The sequence below is a fragment of the Beta vulgaris genome, chromosome 1 (genome assembly GCF_026745355.1).
Source record: "Beta vulgaris subsp. vulgaris cultivar EL10 chromosome 1, EL10.2, whole genome shotgun sequence".
Lineage (NCBI taxonomy): Eukaryota > Viridiplantae > Streptophyta > Magnoliopsida > Caryophyllales > Amaranthaceae > Beta > Beta vulgaris.
Window position 1 is genome coordinate 38,306,614 of NC_079202.1, and position 20,181 is coordinate 38,326,794.

At 38.1% G+C, this 20,181-nt stretch overlaps 1 protein-coding gene across 3 annotated transcripts in view; it reads left to right on the forward strand.

Moving 5' to 3' along the window:
* The first annotated feature begins 277 nt into the window (after nt 1-277).
* LOC104895619 (serine/threonine-protein kinase STY46) overlaps nt 278-20,181 on the forward strand; it is a 36,367-nt gene continuing 16,463 nt past the window's right edge. For 2 of the 3 annotated variants that reach the window (XM_010682188.4, XM_019249311.3), the window contains exons 1-8: nt 278-566; nt 752-983; nt 1,374-1,488; nt 5,675-5,766; nt 5,905-5,991; nt 8,172-8,244; nt 10,494-10,604; nt 12,515-12,565. In XM_010682188.4, the coding sequence (XP_010680490.1) occupies nt 790-983; nt 1,374-1,488; nt 5,675-5,766; nt 5,905-5,991; nt 8,172-8,244; nt 10,494-10,604; nt 12,515-12,565 (723 nt within the window). In that variant the 5' untranslated portion in view covers nt 278-566; nt 752-789. The remainder of the gene's footprint in view (nt 567-751; nt 984-1,373; nt 1,489-5,674; nt 5,767-5,904; nt 5,992-8,171; nt 8,245-10,493; nt 10,605-12,514; nt 12,566-20,181) is intronic. The other variant, XM_010682182.4, reaches the window with a different exon arrangement.

Sequence of the window (20,181 nt, forward strand, 5' to 3'; positions counted from 1 at the left end):
TATTATGTATATGAATTTATGAGGCATTACATATAAAATGGAATTTCCTATTGTCAAGTATACAACTGCACATCTTCTGATCTCACTCTCAGAAACTTCCACTCCTAACTTTTGAAGTTTAAGAAAACCAAAATCCCCAATAACCGACTAAATATAGGAAAACAATAAACATAGATAGTACTACTAATATGAATATTCTAATAATGGCAATAAACCAAGTTTGGTAGTTGAACCAATTCAAGTCTAGTCCACACTCCAAATCATACCAAAAAAACAAAACCCTCCAAAATCCTTAAAGTTTCCCTTATCCACTCCAGACTCGAGAGTCCAGAGTGCCCGGGTTTTAATTCAATTAAAAACTAACCACTCTCAACGGCCTACCGCCTGCTTTTCCTCTTCATTTTCTCTCTCTTTCGTCTTCCCCCAAAATCTGAGCACTCTATACTTTTGTCTGAACTCAACAACTACAAATTCTCAATTTTTCTCTTCCCCATTCTCTCTCCTCAATTTTGACAATTTTGCGCAAATTTCTTCGAATGCTTCAGTAATGGCGGACATCATCTATTGTCAGTTTTCTCTCTGTCTTCTTAATTATTCTTTATCTGTTTTCTCGATTTTGCGACAATCACTTAGGTTTTTTGTGCGATTCTTTCTTTATAATCTTGTTAAGAGTGTCTTTCTTAGGTTTTTTCTGCGATTCTTTCCTTTATAATCTTGTTAAGAGTGCGTTTTTGTGTTTTGGTGATTGCAGTTTGATTTGGTTGGAAAGTTTGGTGGAATTTGGTGATCATGGAGTTGATTGAAGGTGTAGGAGAGAGCTCTTCTCCGCCTCGGAGCTTTGGCGGTGGTGCGGCAGTTGGTGTATTGTATGAGATTAGGAACGATGTGTATAATCGACTTATGGAAATTGGAAATGAGGAGGCAGTTTCGAATCCGGACTTTCGTGAAATCTTGGATTCTCACTTCAATAGATTACCTCCTAGGTAGTCTCTCTATTCATTACAATTCACTATACACAACTATCTTTTAGTTCCAAATGGTTTGTAGCTGAATTTGATGGTTTATTTCTATTTGGCTGATCTTTATCGTTACTATATGTCTATACATAACTGCATTGCAAGAACGATTTACGAGGAAATCTTATGGCTGCTATCGAGTTATCAATGTGAAAGAGATGTTTTTATAATAGAGTACTCCAATAGATTCTGTTCTTTTTTACTTTATATACTGGAAACTGTAAAGCTTTGCTGTTAATAATATGGTTCATGGCTATGTTGTGGATCTTTGCTTTGACTTAATACCTTATTCACTGTGGAAATATCTAGCATGCTGATGATCTTTGTAATCTTTATTGCTAATCTTTCTTGCTACAGTTATGGTTTGGATGTTAATATGGATAGAGCAGAGGACGTTTTGCTGCATCGGAAGCTTCTTGCATTGGCAAAGGACCCAGAAAAGAGACCTGTTTTCCACGTCCGTTGTTTGGAGGTATTGAATTTGTGGTCAATGCTGGAATGAGCCTCTGTTCTTGAGATTTGGAAAGGGGAAAAACTAAGAAAATTTGTCTAAAAATGGATTTGTGGTCAATGTTGATCCAAATGATAAGCGCTTCTGTGGATATGTTTATAGATGCAATATCTCATACAAGTTTCTTATTGTTATTTGTGTTTTGTGTTGGATGTTATTCAAACCATAGTCAATGTAAAATATTCACAATTTTTATAAGCTTTTTAACATGTGATTGAATGCTATCATGACATGTCATTGGAGTTGTGATATAAGTCTTGCACTGCTAATTTAATCCGAGATCTAGTATTATCATTGGATATCTTAATTTTAGATTGGAAATAGATGTTTTCTTGGCCTATATAATGTAATTTGACTTTTGCCTGTCATCTTCAATGCACATAATACTCTATTCGCTTTCACCATGCACTTTGAGTTTCCATTTAGCTCTCGTCAGAAGCTACAATCTATCGATGAAAGCAGCATGAGTGGAGCTAAAATGAACCTCAATTACATAGTTAATGAACCCAAAAGAATTTCCCTTAAGGAGTGAAATTTTGAACCAAAATGAACTATCAGTTTAGACTATAAATATCATAATGTTCACTCCTGCTTAATCTAGAAAGAAATTTGTAGCTCAAAAGAGATGAATCCTCTGGCTCAAAGTATGTGAAATTGTAGGACCAAAAAAAAAATAAAATCCCATTTGAAAAATAGATCCTTAATATGATGAAGATGAACATGATAAATCTGGCCTTCTGTTGCATATCAAAAAGAAAAGAAAAAGAAAGAAAACATGCAAATATGCAATTCAATAACGAAGAATTTATGGTTGTAAACATGTAAACTTTGTTGTAATCATTTTGAGATGCTGTACTCACTTGTTTCAAAACCTTACTTGATTCAAGTATGTACACAAATACACAACAACAACATGTGGAAATTACCAAGCTTCTTTAGAATTGGTCCTAGTATGAGGGATTGGTGGGGTAAATATTGAAACACATGAATTTCTACTCACTCCACTGTATAATTCTCTGAGCTTTGGGGATTAACACGTGAAGAGAAGAAACTCAGAGCTAGGATGAAGCTCGTGCACAAATAAAGGTTCATCATTTCACACTCATTTCAGTTTCCTCAATTTCTCTTAATACTTGTTCTTTTGCTGCAAAATCCTATTCATTGTCGGAATAATATCAAAGAATTTAATGCGAACTTGAGTTTAGGAGTTGTTGATCGGCCAACATTGCTATTGCGATGTTAAAGTTTGATTTAAGTGACATGTACACGATCAAGCTAAGGATGGGATGACTGTGTAAGACAACATTCAATTTAAATAATAGGTTTGTCTTTAAAAGAGTAGTGAGGATAAGAAGGATGAAGAAAATGAACTCTTTTTAGTGTTAAAGATAATCATATGACACTTACCTCATTTGTTAATTAGGTTGATCCATTTAACTTGATTAATTAATATCAAGAAAATTTTAACAATAATTGGCTTTTTGTGTCGGTTGTTGTTAGGCATTGTATCAATTATAGTTTGCCAACTCTTGCCTTTTGAGTGTAAATATGTTTATAAGAGCTAGTTGAGATTTAGCTAATTCATACCTTTTTGTTGTTGTTAAATGTTAAAATTATCTCATCAGTATGTTTTATACGCTCGTGTTTGAAAATTTAACTCTAACCCAACTCATTTAATTAAATGGGAAAATCTTGTTGACCCTCATATCTAATAGGTCGAAGATCTCAACAATGACATCATAACACGAGTGATTGTGTTCGGTATCCTTTTTACCTTATATTTTGTAGCAGGATTAGAATTGCCAAAGCACATAGTTGTGAAGAGAGTTGGATCATCAAGAAATGGGGACGGTGCCTATAGCTTTAGTTTTTTTGTGTCTTTAATATAAGTGACAAGATGAGGGGGCAAGGGTTGACAAGTTAACACGTGCAACCTTCATGTTTACCTTTTGAAGGTATTACTTGGAACCGTTTGGCCGCGTCCTCGGTTTTGCTTTCTTCTAATATATATCCTTGAACTTCTAAACTTTGTGATAATTAATGAGGTGAGCAATTTATTGGATGTTTATTGACATTCTTGTTACCTCTTCCTATTCTTGCATTGAATGTGTGTGATATGATTGCTTAATTATGTTTAATTGTCCTTTTGTCGCAAAATAACTAAATTTGAGGTGTCCCAGAAAGAACCCAAATATTCTTTTTTGCACTCCTCTTTTCACTCTTTTCCAACACTTTCTCCTACCTTTTGTTTCTTTATGTGCTCTTTCAATTTTTCTATGCTACATTAAATAATTATTCTTAATCTATGTGTCAATCTCAGTGCGATTGTGAAGTTACCATGGGAAGGAAGGAGTCATTCCTTTGAGATTCACACTGTCACATGTCACTGCTGCATAACAACGCTAGAAAAGAAGAAAATATATAGATGGATAACTTGTTAACAACTACCTTATTGATAGCATTTGAGAAAAGCTACCTTATAAGAAGAAGTTTGTAACAGCTACCTTTTGAAACATTTTTATCAAATTACACTACTTTAAGCTTAATATTTATCTTAGTTTATCCTCATTTTATCATGAGAGGACTCTAACCACCCCCCGAGGGTAGTAATCATCACGATTTTGCTTTTGGTTGACAGAATGGTGAGAAATGGGAGTTAAATTAAGCAACTTTTTAGCTATAAGGCGGCTTAAGAAAATATTTTTAAAGGTAGTTTGGAAAAAAGATTATAAGGCTGTTATTTTTAAGAAGGGATACATGTCAGGTACTTCTTGACAAAAATTTCCTATACTAAGGTTGATTTATCTGTGTCCCTGCTATGCACACAGTAGGATGCACAGAAGCCTTGAGCCAAGTCTGGAGCGTCTGACAATCTGACCACGTATACATTGTTGTCATATGATCTCTGTAACACCCTAAGCTAGTTGAAGAAATCAATAGTTGCATCAATCAGATTAGTTATGAAGATTGAAGACAAGTTCTTACCTGTTAGTTGTCCACTTCAATCTCCACATTCCTACATTCAGGGGAAGGGTATATCTTAAGTGAAGGTTTCTTCCTTCCAGGTTTATTGCAAGAGCATCTATAGTCCCTATTGCAGACTACTTAATGTTTTTTATTTACCCCCTTTTATCTTTATTATGAGAAATCCCATGACAATAATTACTAGATGCTTGTTTTCCAGCTGGCATTATTACCGAAAACAGATTGATTAAAATTTCCAAATCATCTGAGTGTGTGGGAAGCCTTCTGCAGTTTGTCATGAATTTATTTTTCTTTAGGCTTTGCAATTATCAAATGGATCTTACTTACCATCCGTGTGTTGATACTCTATGTTGCTAACTTGCTATATCCTGATTCCTGAGTGAACTTAAGCTTCTTAGGTAAGTATCTAATGGATCTTGGTAATAAACTAATGTATCTCCAATCGGTTTTGGAGCTAGTTTTATAGAAATGTAATGAAGTTTTCTCTCTTCCATGTTTATTGCAAGAGCATCTACAGTCCCTATATCTATAGAATACTTAATGTTTGTGTTTTAGCCCCTTTTCTGCTTTATTATGATAGATCCATGACAATAATTAGTAGATGCTTGTTCTCCAGCTGGCATTATTGCGTAAAACAGAATTTTGAATAAAATGTAAATCATTGCGTGTGTGGGAAGCCTTCTGCTGTCCGTCACAAACTTTGTTCCTTATAGTTCGCAATTAAGACTTCATTGGAATCTTACTGATCATGGGTGTGTAGATACTTTCTGGTGCTAACTTGCTATATCCTGAGTGAACTTAAGCCTCTTAGTTGAGTATCTACTATCTAACGAATTTTGATAATAAACAAATGTAATTCCGATTGGTTTTGGAGCTAGTTTTATAGAAATATAAATGAAGTATTACCTTGTTTGGCAAAAGACTTTTTATAGGCTTTGAGTTTTGTATCTGATACTTAGTCTTCTCGGCCCAAATTTTTCTGTTAACTTTGAGAATATTGGTCTGTACGTCAAATTAGTGGAGAGTTCTTCATATAATCAGTTTCCTTCTTGGTATGCTGTTTCCCAATTTGGGCTACGATGGTGATGTATCGGGGTAATTCTTCTTTTATATCTGTACCCTTGGGTCCACTTAACATTTGTCAATTTTTGTTCCTTTCTAGGACTTTAAACCTGAGGGTAGCAAAGAACATCCGACTGAATCTGTTTCAAGGCCGCCTTTGGATGCCAATCATGGAGGAAATGTGCAAAGCAAGTAATGTGGCTCTTCTGAATCTTCGACTTTAAATTGCTTTTTTTGTTGATTGTACCATTATTTCGTCTGTCCCACAGTTATTCGCATTTTCTACAGTTTATAACGTTTCCAGTGCGGTTCTGTTCTTTTCTGAAACAGGGAAGAAGAATGGGCATTTGAACCCTGTTCCAAGCTGGAAGATCTTAATTTAGAGGTCAGACAGGCCCCGGGATTGATGGAAAAGAGGTATCTATCCGCTCCGAATTAATTACATCTCTGATGTTCTGTGTGTGGGTAGTGTCTTTCTTTTTCTTTTGAAATTTTATGAGTGATGGTCCCATTGTTGCTGTACAATTGTCAGAATTGTTTTAGTGGTTTGTCATGATCGACTTTTGTCTTTGGTCACTTCATTTCAGTTCAGTGGTTAAGACTTTTATACCCCTCATAGTTATTGTGAATAATAATTGCAACTAATATTGTACTTTTAAGTAGCAGTGTTTTTGAGTGCAGTTTGGGGATAAATTTTTTTTTTGACATGAGTTGGACATGTGGAAAACTTAAAATGCAAGTTTTAATCGTCTATGACTTTCATGGCGGGATGGTGGGAACTGGGAACACATAATATTATGAGAGCAAGAATATGGCGATGAAAATATCTTAACTGCCTGAACACAAGCTGTTACCATGTTTTTTTTCTTGGTAAAGCTGAAGGTCCCAAATAAGTTACACAGTGATGCCGCAGGACTTGATTAAACATGCAATGATAGCTTTGCGTGTTTATTAATTACTGAACTTTTCTCATTGAAAGGTCAAAGTAGGATGAGCTGTAATTCAGTCGCAGAGGCATTCGTAATAAGATCCAGTGTTCAAGATTTAGGAAAACCTATTAGCTTTGAAATATTTTCCTTGAAATCTTGAAGACGTGACTGAGATGTCATTGCATTTCATGCCACTCAACTTTACCTTCTTACCTGAGAAACTTGTCTATTTTTAGTTTCTACTTCTCGTTTCTTTATGAACATGATCAGTGAGATATTTGCAAAGTTGATAGTGCTGCTATGAAGGCTTAGAATCCTTAGATTTAGGGGATGAGTCTATATTATTACGGCATAGGTAATCGAGCCTAACTTGATGAGGAAGTGGTATATTATTATGATATAGATTCCAGGGAGATATTCTAGCTATATATATGCATGGAAATAACGAAGGTCTTTCTGTTGTGCAAAGGTCGTTCTGCAAATAGATTCTTTGAATTTCTGCCGTGAAACTTGTATTCTAGAATCTTGTTGTATTATCAGTTTTAGATATTTTGAAAACCATTTAGCCTAAATAATTGAATTTATGTATAGGATTAAATTAAATAATTTTAGAAACTCCTAAATCTATAACCAGATAATTTTTTAAAAAAGGTTCAAGTATACGTCAAGCTAAAGTCTCAAAATTGTTCTAAATAAATTTTGAATTATAATGTGAAAGTTAGTCGATTTGCCAATTATGCTGTGATGGGAGTGAAGCACATTGTAGTGCCCACGTGATGTGCTTCCTCGACTCCATAACTGTTATCGGCTTATCACAATCTTGACCAGGATCGCTGTTTTTTTTCTTTGCTCTATGTAACTACTTGAAATTCATGGACTCCTAAACTATTAACATATTTTTAGCAGTTAGTTTTTATACTGTAAAAGCTCTGACTGTCACTCTGACCCTCCTAGAATGGCCTAGAGTCGTCAAGAGCATGGCAGCTCAAGGAGTTAAATGGTTTTCTGCATGAACATTGGACCTTCTTTATCTCCCTATGTATTAAGCCTTTTGAGATCGATGGAATATGATTGATTTTGAATTTACGAGCTTTTGCAATATATAGCCTGCTGAAAGCCAGGGTTTGGTAAAGCAGAAGCATATAGAACCCAATTTTGTTTTTTTGGTGTGGGAGGAGAAAAGCAACTTTGGTTGTTGGCAGTGCATGGTTAGTTGATTACAGTGTTCAAGCATGAGAATTGAGGATCATGTAATTTTTTTATAGCAACCTTTTTGGAGAAGCTGTATTCTCTTTCTTAAGTTACTGGGTACTGCCAGTTCTATAGTTCAGTTGCTGTCTCCAGATTCCTTCTTGTGAGAGGATTTAGCCAGATATATTCTTTCTTTATGGGAATTGTGGCCTCTTGCCTTTACAAGGATTTGATGTTGCTCCTTTTACTTTCTCTTTTTTTTTTTTTTTTGACGGGAGGATGTGATGCTCCTTGCTGGCTAATGTAACCATCTCTTTCCTGAATCTTCTAATTTGACAATCATTTTGGCCTTGTTTGGTTAATTGCTTTTGGTACTTCTAATTTGGTTTTTGCTTTCTCCTATTGATGTGGTCAATCAGTGACAGAAGTATGTTTGGTACATGTGGATTGTGGATAATGCTAGACTTTATGTTACAGGCAAGAGATTGGTCATGCTCCTATTCATGAAGTGATATTTTCTGCACCAGATAAACCCAAGCTTCTCAGTCAGGTAAACAAAACAGGAATCAGATGTTTAATGGTCTTGTTTCTTAGCATCTTTTTCTTTTTTGTTTGTTTCTTTGTTATGCTTGTTGGTTGATACCTTTTTTTTTGTAGAAATTACTCCCCTTATAATTTTGAAGGGTTTCACTCCTATAATTGTGTCAATAATTTTTTCCTTGAGTGTGTTGTGTCCCGTTAAGTTCTTGCACTTTTACCTGTTCCAGATTACCAAACAGTGTTGCAGGACTAATGGTTAAATAGAAACATTTCGTTTGATTATCACTGCAAGAAGGCTGCAATCTGCATATATTTGTCCTTAGCAGGAGTGAGAGGCATCAGTCATTTGGGCATTGGGGTGATGTTGCTGTCGATTCTTATCTTTTTTGTGTCTCATTAAGTTAATAAGTTCTTTTTGTATTTTCAATTGCTATGATTTTGTTTTCCAGTAAGTATCTCACTTTCAGAGTGGTGATTTTAGGATTGGTATAAGTTGATATAGCTAGTATGTGTTCTACCATTGTGCTTACGGTTGTTGCAGGAAGCATTTTTAGGGAGACATCGTTCAGTTATTGACCGTTTATGATGCCTTTTCTTTTGTCCATTTCGACATTTGGTTGGGTTTTCTTGTGTCTCATTTTGTAGAAATTGGATAAGACTAGATCAGGGGTGTTTTTGAGACAAGGAAAAGTTTACGAGGAGGGCAGAAAGAATGACTGTGTCCATAGAGAGATTGAAGTTTTTGATGCTCATTAGCCTCCAAATGACATTAAGACTTAACATGGAGATCTTTCATATGACCATTGGCCTCATGATTGATCTTGGACTTCCAAATTCTAACTCACTATTCTAATTTTTCTTCCTAATACTTCCTCCATTCCATCATCGTTGCAACATCATCCCTTGGCACATTATTTATGAGAAAGCCATGTGAAGAGGAGAGTGTTAGAGATAGATAAAAAGGGGGACCCATGTTATTGGATAGTGATAGAGAGAAGATACTACCAAATAAAGAAACATTGCAGTTATTCTGGAACTTCCAAATAAGCAAAACATTGCTATTACAAAAGAACATAGAACTATTTTCCTAGGACACCGGTCTTAAATTTTCCGTGTTTGGTTGGACCAAATTTAAAGTCCAGTATCTTGTCTGACTTATCTGCTTCTTGCTGCCAAGAGTCACTCTGCTGAGCTGATTGTTAGAAGGATGTAAAAGTACAATTTTTACCTTAACATCATCTTGAGGCTGCTTGTTCTTTTAGAATCACTTGACTCCAAATCCTGCTCCTATGGTATAACCAGCAGAGCCATTCACTGGACCATTCTTCATTAAATTAGACAAAAGAAGGTAATGACCCCAAATCAACCACCATTCCTTAGATTCTAACTTGTTTTGCTTTCGGTGACCAGAATAGTTTGAAATGGTTTTAAAATAAACTAAGTGCTCATTCACTCTGCTCAGCTGATTGGTAGACAGAGGAAAATACTCTCACAAACTTTCCCTCATCTACTTTTGGTGCATTTAAAATTCAATTTCCTATTTACGGCATTACCTTATGATTCTTTGTGGTCCATCTGCAATCCCACTAAAATCTACATGTGGTCTGTCTTTACTATCAAATTTTGGGTCCTTAAAAAGAAGTATATACTTCTTCCGTTCTTTTTTAAATGAAATGTTTGCTTTTTCACGCAACCCAACACGCTTCTTTAATCATTAATATCTTTAGTTGTGCACGCGTAAAAAATATAAAAAAGTTATAATTTGATAGTATGCATCGAGACGAATCTAACAAGATCTCACTTGACTATGTTTTTCTTTATATAATGATTGATAATTTAAAGTCAAAATTGATCAATGAATGGTGTCATTTCACCGAATGTTTCATTTAAAAATATAAAAAAGTTATAATTTGATAGTATGCATCGAGACGAATCTAACAAGATCTCACTTGACTATGTTTTTCTTTATATAATGATGATAATTTAAAGTCAAAATTGATCAATGAATGGTGTCATTTCACCGAATGTTTCATTTAAAACAGAACGGAGGAAGTATATTAATTGCGAAGGCCAAATAACGATTTTGCAATAGTTCAAAGCAGTTAGGAAAAAAAAAATATGACTGTCTTCTTTTTTTAAGAAATGCATTTGCTTTTTACGGTCTCCAAGACACAATTTTTTTACTTAATTTTTTTTGTTTGGTTGTGGACGCTTTCTAAAGTCTATATTAACTGAGAGTGCTGTGTGATCTTTCTCCAGCTATCTGCTTTGCTTTCTGACTTAGGGCTTGACATTCGTGAAGCACATGTTTTCTCAACTACTGATGGCTACTCTTTGGATGTATTTGTGGTGGATGGATGGCCTGTTGAGGTACTCTTTGTTTTTTAATCATTCTGTAACAATTAACTCATACATCACTCTATCTGCTCCTGTTTTTATTGCTTCTCATTTGGGACTCTGGGGGGATTTTTTTTTATGAGGATTACAAATGCTGTCACTAGTAGAAGTACTATTAGTTTTCAAGAAATATAAGAAAAATAATGAAATAATGGAAGCACTCCAAGCTTTACTCTGGTATTTGCTTTAGAAGAGTGTTTATATATTGTATAATTGTCTTCTGCTCCTTACCTTTTCGAATTATATACTCTATTTTCATCTTTACTGTCCACGTGCTTGCAGTTTTAAGGCAAACACATTGTTAATTTTAAGGCTTGGACTAAAAGTTTTAGGTTATAATTCTTGTAAGAGAACATGAGAGCAATAGAACATTTATCTCTTTTAGTAAAAATGTAATCCTTTTTCCTGAACATGTCTTCCTTTTGGAAGATTGCCGCGCACAGAAAGAAATGGTTAGATTTTAGCCAAAATGGGTTACGTATTGGTTTACTACTTGTTGCTCTCATGTTCTCTTATAAGAAGTGTTCCTACTAGTTACTAATAGAGGTAGGGAATGTCGGACTAATTTTCTTCCTTTTTGTTTGTTTTATCTTTTCCTGGTGCTTACAAGCTGTTCTATTCTCGTAGGCTCCTAGCTGATCTAGGCAAAATTGGAAGTGGGCAATCACTGTAGCATTGCCACTATAACTTTAATTATAAGTGATCAGCAGAATTAACACACAAAAAAAGTTGATTTCCAAAGTGTGAACATGACGCAGTATTATGCATATTAGCAAAATGGCATCTATTAAGAAGCAAACAACCCCGCACATGGTGAAAAGAAGAGGCCGGGTATCCATGCTAGAACATGCTCTACGTTCATCTGAAATCTCTACTTTGCTTAGTTAATGAGTTAATGCACAATCTCAATAAATCGAAACTGAGTCAAATATCCAATTAAAATCAATCTCAACGATTAAGATGAAACAGAAGAAAACGACTTATATTTTGACTGTGCAACCTCAACCTGACCCACCCTCCTGTGGGGGTGGTTATGGGCTGCTTCTGCTTCATTTATTCAGTTTGGGGTGGGCTGGTGTGAAACAAGGCTGTATCGCGTCTTATTGCCCGTGTCGTAAGGTTTTCCAATCTTTTGAACCGATATTACCCGCATCATAAAGGTGTTAAAAAACTGCGTTTTAGGCGGGTCCAAGGGATCTCTCATGGTTTGAGCCAATATTTGGTGGTACGACAACCGCATCATCGTCGTTACCACATCACCGTGACCGATACTGCGATCGTGACTGAAACCAAATTTTTTTTGAACTATTGGCTGGGCTTGAAGTGTACCAATGACCTCTTCTTTTTGAGGGTCTGTGTACTTGATAGTGGATCTCTGTCTCCATTATCCTTTCTTCTATATTTAGTTTCTAGCCGACCACCCTAGTCACTGAAAGGGAGCAATCTTAGGATGTTTGTAAAACACAATGTAGAGTTAGAGTAACATGTTTTTTCTTCTTCTTAAAATTAGGAAGAATATATCAAGCAATGAAAGTCTAAAGATACATTTAGAGGATAAGCAGCTCTTGGAAAAGATCTACAAAACACAGAAGAATGCCCAACGAGCGCAACTGCTATTCTAATCATTTTTGAAGATACTTTCTCCATATTGCTTGCTATATTTTTCGTCTTCCTTCTTTCTGATCAGCAAAAAAGGAAGTCGTATTAGTTGATTAATTTCAGCAATTAGAGACCAGTTGCTTGTCCAATAGCTTGCAGTCCATAATAGAGGAGACAGTATTTATGTGTGGGTTTGCCTTTTATAGGATATTGCAATTACATTTTTATGCAGCAGGGATCTGTGCTGAGTCAAATTGTTACTGACATTGCGATGTTATGATCAGGATGCTGGTAGCTTGCGCAAAGCTATGGAAGAAGCAATAGATAAGAGTGAGGTACTAATCTAACTTTTATAGTTTTTTTGTTCTATATCATTTATTTATAGCTCGTGGGAGTGACAATATGATTCATGCAATTTGCTGATGTTTATTCTGCCATTGTTGCTGCTTGATTTTATTTCTGTCTGCTTTATTAATATTTCCTTCATGATCTTTCATCCTTTTTTTCGTTTCAAGAGTTATATTAGTCCCCGAAAACTTTTCTGTTGCGTTACTCCTTGCTATTATTGCAATGGTTCGACGATTGGCTGGTTAAATCCTTTTCCCCGTTTAAAATTTTGCCTTTATAGTATTGTGTGATGTCTACTTGTGTGTATATATAAGTATAACGGAAAACACACTATGGAAACCCTCATGGCTATTTGTGTGGTTGGAGAGAGCATTCTAAGCGAAGGTGAGTTAATTTTTTTTGGGTGTGGATCAAGTGAAGGCACCAGACCTAGATAAGCTCACAATAGCGTGTTTAAGATTGTAGAATGTAAGTTCAGGATGATCTTCAATTACCTTTAGGATAGTTTCATCAAGTGGGTCTATTATGAAAAGCATGAACTCAAATAGGGTAGGTAACAGGTCCGACAGGGTGAGACCCCATAGGATCTGACTCTGACCCGGTTACAATCGGACCCTTAAATCAAGTTCGACTTTGACTCGGGATCCAGATTAACCCACTCCAAAACCGACGCGAGTCAGACCCTGCAACCTCTGACTCGGACCCACTTCCCTACCTTTTCCACTTTCTGGTACATTTAGGGTGCGTTCTCTTCACCTGAATAACCCTGAACTTATTGGACTTGAACTGAACTTATTGGACCTGAACTGAACTTACTAGACCTTATTCAACTTATTGGACCTGATTGAACCTGATTAGAACTTATAGGACCTGATTGAAACTTATTGGACATGATTGAAACTTATTAGACCTTATTGGAACTGATTGAAACTTATTAGACCTTATTGGACCTGATTGAAACTTATTAGACCTTATTGGACCTAATTGGAACTTATTTGTGTGATGAACCCCGTTCACCACTACCTGACTTACACACAATCTCAACACAGAAAATCAAACAACCAACAAGTAACCCAGGAAAAGATTAAGAGCGGAGAAAAAAGTAAGAACAAAGAGATGAGAGGAAGGTGGTAATGAAGATTGATAAAAGAGTCACTACAATTGTATGAGCTTTCGAGAGGCTCACTCTCTCCCAAGTTCCACTATTCACTCAATCATTAGCCACCAGATACCCAGCCTCCACTCCCCTTTTATTCTAGTCATACCTTCTGTACAAGCACTCAACAAAATAACTAACTCTTTGTCACTATTGCCAGGTCATTGCCCTTTCTTTCAAAATTACTGCCCTACCTTTTTGTTGCCACGCCTCTTGTAGGTGATTAAATCCGATTTCTTTAGTTGATGCATCACAATACCTGCCCCCCAAAGATTCACCTTGTCCTCAAGGTGGAAGGACGGAGGTAGAGAGGGTGCATGTCTTCCCATGTAGCTTCAAATGATGGTAACCCTTTCAATTTGATGAGAACCTCAGTGTGAGTATGAGTCCCCTACGAATCTGCCTAACATCCAACAATTCCTCGGGCTCGACAACGAGCTCCAAGTCAGCATCAATTTGAGGTGGAATAGTGGGAGGCACAGGAGTATTACCTACCACTTTCTTAAGGAGTGAAACATGGAAAACAGGATGAATCTTGCTCGAAGGAGGAAGCTGTAACTTGTATGCATCTGCACCCACACGTTGCAATATAGGAAAAGGACCATGGAACCGGGGAGCAAGTTTCTCGAACGGCCGTTTGGCCAAGGACTTTTGTCTGTAAGGTTGGAGTGTCAGAAATGCAGCATCACCCACCTTAAACTCCATATCTGTTCTGCCCCTATCTGCGTAGTACTTCATACGTTGTTGGGCTCTCATGAGATTAACTTGGAGATCATCCATGACAGCATCTTTGCAACATGGCGTCCAGGCTCGCAACCGAAGTCTGACCCCTAGGAGCTCTCACCACATGGGGTGGGTCACGACCATATAAGATCTTAAATGGTGACATCTTGGTGGACGTATGAGGAGACGTATTGTAAGAAAATTCTGCCCATGGCAGCCATTTTGCCCAAGCGATGCCCCCCTACAAAACAATGTAGGTATGTCTCCAATCCTCGGTTGACAATCTCCATTTGGCCATCCGTTTGGGGGTGATACGCTGAGCTCCTCTTTAAGGTAGTGCCATGAAGGCGAAATAACTCTTTCCAAAACATGCTCAGAAAAATCCGATCTGTATTTGAGACAATAGAGGAAGAAGGGAAACCATGAAGTCGCACGACTTCTTTAAGAAATAACTCAACCACCATGAGAGCCGTGAATGGATGCCGAAGAGTGAGAAAATGTGCGTACTTAGAGAGACGATCGACAACCACCAAAATAGTATCCACCCCTTTCGAAACCGGCAGGCCCTCAACAAAATCCATGGAGAGATCCTCCTACACCAAGGAAGGAAGGGGTAGAGGTTGGAGTAAGCCCCGTGGGTGTTGTTGTGAAACCTTCTGTTGTTGGCAAATGAAGCATCGTTGGACATAGCTGGCGACCTCTTGACGCATTCCACGCCAATACCACTCAGCTGCCAGTCGGAGGTATGTTTTCAGGTCTCCAACATGTCCCCCCATAGGTGCATCATGATACTCATATAACAATTTTGGAATAAAAGTCGAGTTGCTGGGAATAACATACTTTCCCTTTGAAAAGAAGTTTACCATCACCATTAACTGAGCTGAAATGAGGTGGAGTTATGCCCTCTTGCAGCTCTTCCTTAATATGAGTGAGGAAGGGATCATCTGTAATTTCTTTTTCCAACTCAGCCCAATCGACTCCTTGCACAACAACAATGGCCCCACACTCCACGTCACCCACTGTTTTGCGAGAGAGAGCATCCGCCACGCGGTTGGACGTTCCCGGTTTGTAATGGATTTCGAAGTCATACCCCATTAGCTTGCTCACCCACTTCTGAAATTCATCCCCTATCTCCCTTTGGTGAGTGATGTAACGCAAGCTTTGCTGGTCTGTGCGAATTACAAAGTGATGACCCAGTAGGTAATACTTCCACTTCTGAAGATGGCCATCAATTCTTTCTCGTAGACTGACTTGGCTCTAGTTCCCAAAAGTTTACTGTAATAAGCTATAGGCCTTAGGCCTGCATCAGAACCGCCCCCATTCCATATCCCAACGCATCGGTTTCGACCACAAAAGTCAGCTGGAAGTTAGGCATAGCTAACACTGGTGCTGAAACCATGGCAGATTTCAATTGATTGAATGCTTCCGTGGCCGTAGGTGACCATTTAAAACTGTCCTCCTTGAGTTGTTCTGTTAAGGGCCGAGCTATGTGAGCATAATTGGCAACAACCTTATGGTAGTATCCGGTAAGGCCTAAAAACCCACGCAACTCACGCAGATTTTTTGGGATTTCCCACTCCAAAACAGCCTGTATTTTCTCGTTATCCATGGCCACACCATCTTCTGAAATTACGTGCCCTAAGTACGCAACCTCCCGCTTCCCAAACTCACACTTCTTGTTTACAAATAACTCATGTTGGGCTAACATGCCCAAAACCAACTCCAAATGTCCAGCATGCTATTCGTCACTACGACTATAAATGAGAATATCATCGAAAAATACCGGACTAAAACATTGTAAATAAGGGCGGAATACCTCATTCATCAATGATTGGAACGTTGCCGGTGCATTTGTGAGCCCAAAGGGCATGACAAGGAACTCATAATGGCCCTCGTGAGTGCGAAAAGCCGTTTTGTGGGTGTCTTCCGACTTAACTAGAATTTGATGATAGCGGGCTCTCAAGTCTAGTTTGGAAAAAACTGTCGCCCCATGTAACTCATCCAACAATTCATCGATGACCGGAATGGGGTATTTATCCGGCACTGTTTCCTTATTCAATGCCCGATAATCCACGCAAAACCTCCATGAGCCATCCTTCTTCTTAACCAATATAACCGGACTTGAAAACGGACTTGTGGAAGGTTGTATAATTCCGATAGCCAGCATTTCTTTTATCAGGCGCTCAATTTCATCTTTTTGAAATTGAGGGTAACGATATGGGGGAACTCCTACAGCATTACTACCCTCCTTCAACACAATCGCATGCTCGTGGCCCCTTTTAGGTGGCAGCCCCACTAGAGCTTCAAAAACTCCCTCGAAACGGCCTATCAGCCCTTGTAAAAATGGTGGTATGGTTTGTTCTACCTTGCTGTCTCCTATGCCGTTGGACTCTCCAGCCTCCACTTTGTTGAATTCCAACCACAGTCCTCCTCCCTCCTTACGAATTGTTCTGAGCATGGCCTGGAGGGACACCTTAGAACGAGCTAAGGATGGGTCTCCCTTCAGCTTGTGCCGCACTCCTCCCAATTGGACTCCTAATATCATTGAACTCCTAATATCACATCCGAATTACTCACCACTGTTCCCAAAGTCTCTAACCATTGAACTCCTAATATCACATCCGAATTTCCCAGACCCAAGGGAAGGAAATCATCTTCAACCACGAGCCCTCCCTCCATTTGTAGAACCACTCCCTTACATACCCGCCTGCCCATCTCCTAACGACACCCCAAATTCAGCAGACTCCATTACTGGAATGGCTAATTTTTCAATCGCCGTGAGGGAGAGGAAATTATGAGTGGCCCCGGGGTCGACCATAACCACAACCTCATGATTTTCAATGCGACCAATCAACTTCATAGTTTTCGGGTTCGAAAGCCCGATGACAGAGTTCAAAGATACCTCTGGTGGTGATTCCTCGGTGGGTGAAGGTGGGGCTTCACTTCCACTCAGGGCACCTTCCAAATCTTCCTCGTCTATATCCTCCATAAAAAGCACGCTGAGTTCTTTTCGTTGACACCGGTGGCCCACCCCCCCACATTTCATCACATCTGAAACACAGCCCTTTGGCTCTTTTCTCTTGCAATTCCTTTTCTGTCAATCTTCTCATCTCTCCAGATCCTCGATTAGATGGAGAAGAAGGTTTCACGTTATTTACTGATGTTTGTGAAACGTTGGAATTGGTGGCCCAATTTTTTGAAGTGGCGTTGGACCCCCCTTGCGACCCATAGAAGGAAGAAAGGCTGGAATTAGAATTTGGGCCTTTGTTATAAATCGAAAATGACCCAGTGGGGCCAGCTTTTCTGGTTCCATTAACCCGGTTCCTTTCCTCCAATTTCAGGGCCAACTCCATTGCTTGATCCAAGTTGTATGGATTTAAAACCCTAATTTCGGACTGAAGATCTTGGTTAAGCCCATGAATAAACTTACCCATCAATATTTCTTCTGGAATTCCGCCATTTCAATAAACTTCCTCCTATACTCCAATACACTCGAGTGGTGGCTAACCACTGTTCATGTAATGATCCGGCGTTCTGGCCGGAATTGAGTCATCAAAAAATTCTTCATTCCCTCCCAAGTCCGAAATGGCCGTCGTTTATTCTCCCATTGATACCAACGCAAAGCATCAGCCTCCATAGCCACCACCGACGCCTCCATCTTCTCGGCATCAGTCAACCCATAAAACGCGAAAAACCTCTCGCCCCTCAGAACCCAGCCATGAATTGAGTCATCACAAAATTCGTCATTCCCTCCCAAGTCTGAAATGACCGTCGTTTATTCTCCCATTGATACCAACGCAAAGCATCAGCCTCCATAGCCACCACCGCAACCCATAAAACGCGAAAAACCTCTCTCCCCTCAGAACCCAGCCATCCGGATTTGTGCCGTCAAAAGTCGGCATGTCTAGCTTCTTGTGCCGCCAATTTCCACCGGGCCCAGAATGTCCCCCTCTGTACGAGGACCCTCCTCTTCCTCCGCCGAATCCGCCACCATCAAATACCCCATTTTCTCCTCTGCGATTCGCCGCCTTCTCACCACCCATACCTTCCTCCATATCCCCTAAGTAACTCCAGATCTAGGGCACGATTACTAACCTATTTCGAGTTGCTTTTTCTGACCGCTTCCGGTTGGAGATTAGAGAGGGCCAATTTCATCTCCGTCTGGAATTTGTTTTGGTCTGCACGCGCCATCGTCAACATTCCTTCCAGATTCTCGCGCGTCTCTCGATCCTCCCTTCTAACCGGAAATTTGCCACATCTAGATCTTCCTTACTTCGCTTCATCGCTTCGCCCATTCTCTGCAGCAATGGTGAGCTTAGCCGCCTCCATAGCTATTCCCACTGAGCAGACTCAGCGATGGAATTTTGGGGGGTTGTCATCTGAGCCTCTAAAAGATCTAGCCTCTGATTAGTCGTCGGTGGTGCCATTCCTCCTCCAGTATCGACTGCTCTGATACCAACTGTGATGAACCCCGTTCACCACTACCTGACTTACACACAATCTCAACACAAAAAATCAAACAACCAGCAAGTAACCCAGGAAAAGATTAAGAGCGGAGAAAAAAATAAGAACAAGGTGGTAATGAAGATTGATAAAAGAGTCACTACAATTGTATGAGCTTTCGAGAGGCTCACTCTATTCCAAGTTCCACTATTCACTCAATCATTAGCCACCAGATACCCAGCCTCCACTCCCCTTTTATTTTAATCATACCCTCTGTACAAGCACTCAGCAAAATAACTAACTCTTTGTCACTATTGCCAGGTCATTGCCCTTTCTTTCAAAAAACTGCCTTACCCCTTTGTTGCCACGCCTCTTGTAGGTGATTAAATCCGGTTTCTTCAGTTGATGCATCACAATTTGACCTTATTAGACAAAAAATTTGATGAGTTATAACATAAATATTACCCCTAACGTAGATACTACCCCTCAAAATTTATTATGAAATAATAATAATTAAAATTTGCCCTTTTAAAAAATGGCTATTATTAATTATCTCTTATGATAAACAATTTAACAAAAAAATATACTATTTATATACTTGCCTATACACAACTTTCACCACTAATATATCTAAGAGTCTTGTTAATAGTAATATGAATAATAAAATAATAGACAATAATACAAGTAAATTGTGGTACTTTAATTAATTTTTTTAATAATAACATAATCAGCTAATTGTAGTATGAATAATAAAATAATAGACAATAATACAAATTTTTAATAAAATAATAGACAATAATACAAGTATAATACTGTATAATCATTGTGGTACTTTAATTAAAATTTTAATAATAACATAATCAGCTAATAGTGATATGAATAATAAAATAATGGATAATAATATAAATATTTATTGATCATTGACTATTTGGACCTTATTGAAACTTATTGAACCTGATTAGACCCAATTGCCACTTATTGCACCTAATTGGAACTTATTGGACTTCATTTGACCTGATTGGAACTTATTGCACCTGATTGAAACTTATTGGACCTTAGACCTGATTGGAATTTATTGCGCTGATTGGACTTGATCTGAATTGAACTGAACTTATCTGAATTGAACTGAACTTATTAGAACTTATTAGACCTGAAACTTAATTTATTTAATCTCATTGAACCCCTAAAATAAAACCCCATTCAACCCAACTTTCAGTAGATTTCATTAAAACGCAAATGAAATCGCAAAAAAAATATGCGTAACATTATTGAGAGTATCAA